The following is a 1567-nucleotide window of genomic DNA, read 5'->3' on the forward strand; positions in this document are numbered from 1 at the left end:
CAAAAACGTCATCAGGAGACTTTTTAGTAATGGTCAGAGAAGCAATTAATATCCAGGCTCCTCCTGGGAAGAACTATGCCACCTTTTCCATCCCAACCTTGCCACAGGCTTCTTTCCTGGCCCCTCGGGGACCCGCTGGCTTCCCCTGGCTGGCTTCCCCATGTCCCCTGATATCTGGCCCTTCCGCACCAGATTCTGGAGTAGTTGTCCTGTCTAGCTCTAATCATAACAAGTGAGATTTAAAAATATGTCAGCCTCTCCACTGTATCTGTACAGATTCTGAAGACTTCCCTTCACTCTGGAAAAACATCTTATTTACAAGTAAGTTGTCCTTTCTACTCTGAGCAACTGGCTAAAAGATAGATGGTACAGAGAAGAAATTTCTCAGGGGAAAGGAAATGGTGATGAAGGAGAAAAATCACAAAACAGAACCAGAAGCTTGAAAACAATTAGCAGTATTCTAACTTCTGTGTGACACCACAGAAAATGACAAACTCACTGAAAAATTTCTGAATATACCACATTAAAATGTATGCCATATTTATTCAGAATATCATAATCATCGCAAAAATAGAACTTTTCTCCACGGTAAAAGTTAGTATAATACTGTAGGCTAGATACATGATATTTTAATCAAGTCTTCAGTATTAGCTTCTAAAAACAAAAACATTTACAATTATATACATCCAAAATCATACAAAACATATACACAAAAGCATAACTGTAGTGTAGAAAAACAAAGTTACCAAAATGTACTCATGAAATTTACTTTACACAAAATGTTTTCCAGTTACTTTTGTCCAAGAGCTTCACCAATTAGTCGAACAGCAACACTCTTGCCTTCGTCTGTTTGAATGACAAGCAAAGCTTCGAATCTACCCACGGACTTCGGTTTGAACTGCACAGGCATGTTGATGTAATGCTGGGCTCTGGAAAGAGAAAGGCACACAGCAGTGGCATGGCACAACAGCGAGGCCCTGTCCCCATCAGCACCACGCCTAGTATGGATGTTGAAGACAGTCTGGCCAAGTTATATTCAGCTTACACTCACTTCTCATTTCTTGGATGCTATTATTTAGTAAGAAACTGACACAAAGGAGAGAAAAATCTAAAACTGGGTGAAAACAGTATTGTTTTATATGTATGTGTGTTTTTGTATTTTCTTGGATACCCGATAAACAGGGAAAAAGGGAACTAAGAGGTCTGGTCTACAGTACTCAGAGCTTTGTGCACAATCTGAGAGCGGTGACTGCCCAACTAAGGGCTAGAGAACATCCTGAATATCCCTGCTTCACTCGACTCAGGCAGCATGTTGTCCTGGAAAGAACAGTAAAACCACCTGTCCCATTTCCATCATTGAACAGGGCTGTGCAGTCTTTGCTCTAAAATGTATTGAAACTCTCATCAAAAACCTTCTGGAAACTTTATGTTCAGATTATACAGAGGCAGGTAATAAGTGCCTTTGTTTAAAAGTAGTATTCTGAGCCGGGATCGGTGGCTCAGCCTGTAATCCCGCGCCTTTGGAAGGCTGAGGTGAGTGGATTGCCTGAGCCCGCAGGTTCGAGAC

The 1567-nt window shown here is 41.2% G+C and overlaps 1 protein-coding gene across 1 annotated transcript in view; it reads right to left on the reverse strand.

Annotated features, from left to right (window-relative positions):
- Positions 1-506: 506 nt before the first annotated feature.
- CEP192 (centrosomal protein 192) overlaps positions 507-1567 on the reverse strand; it is a 131654-nt gene continuing 130593 nt past the window's right edge. The window contains exon 45 of the mRNA XM_008058924.1: positions 507-929. Coding sequence (XP_008057115.1) covers positions 791-929 — 139 coding nt within the window. The 3' untranslated portion in view covers positions 507-790. The remainder of the gene's footprint in view (positions 930-1567) is intronic.

The sequence above is a fragment of the Carlito syrichta genome, unplaced genomic scaffold (genome assembly GCF_000164805.1).
Source record: "Carlito syrichta isolate Samal-C Ts95f unplaced genomic scaffold, Tarsius_syrichta-2.0.1 Scaffold303652, whole genome shotgun sequence".
Lineage (NCBI taxonomy): Eukaryota > Metazoa > Chordata > Mammalia > Primates > Tarsiidae > Carlito > Carlito syrichta.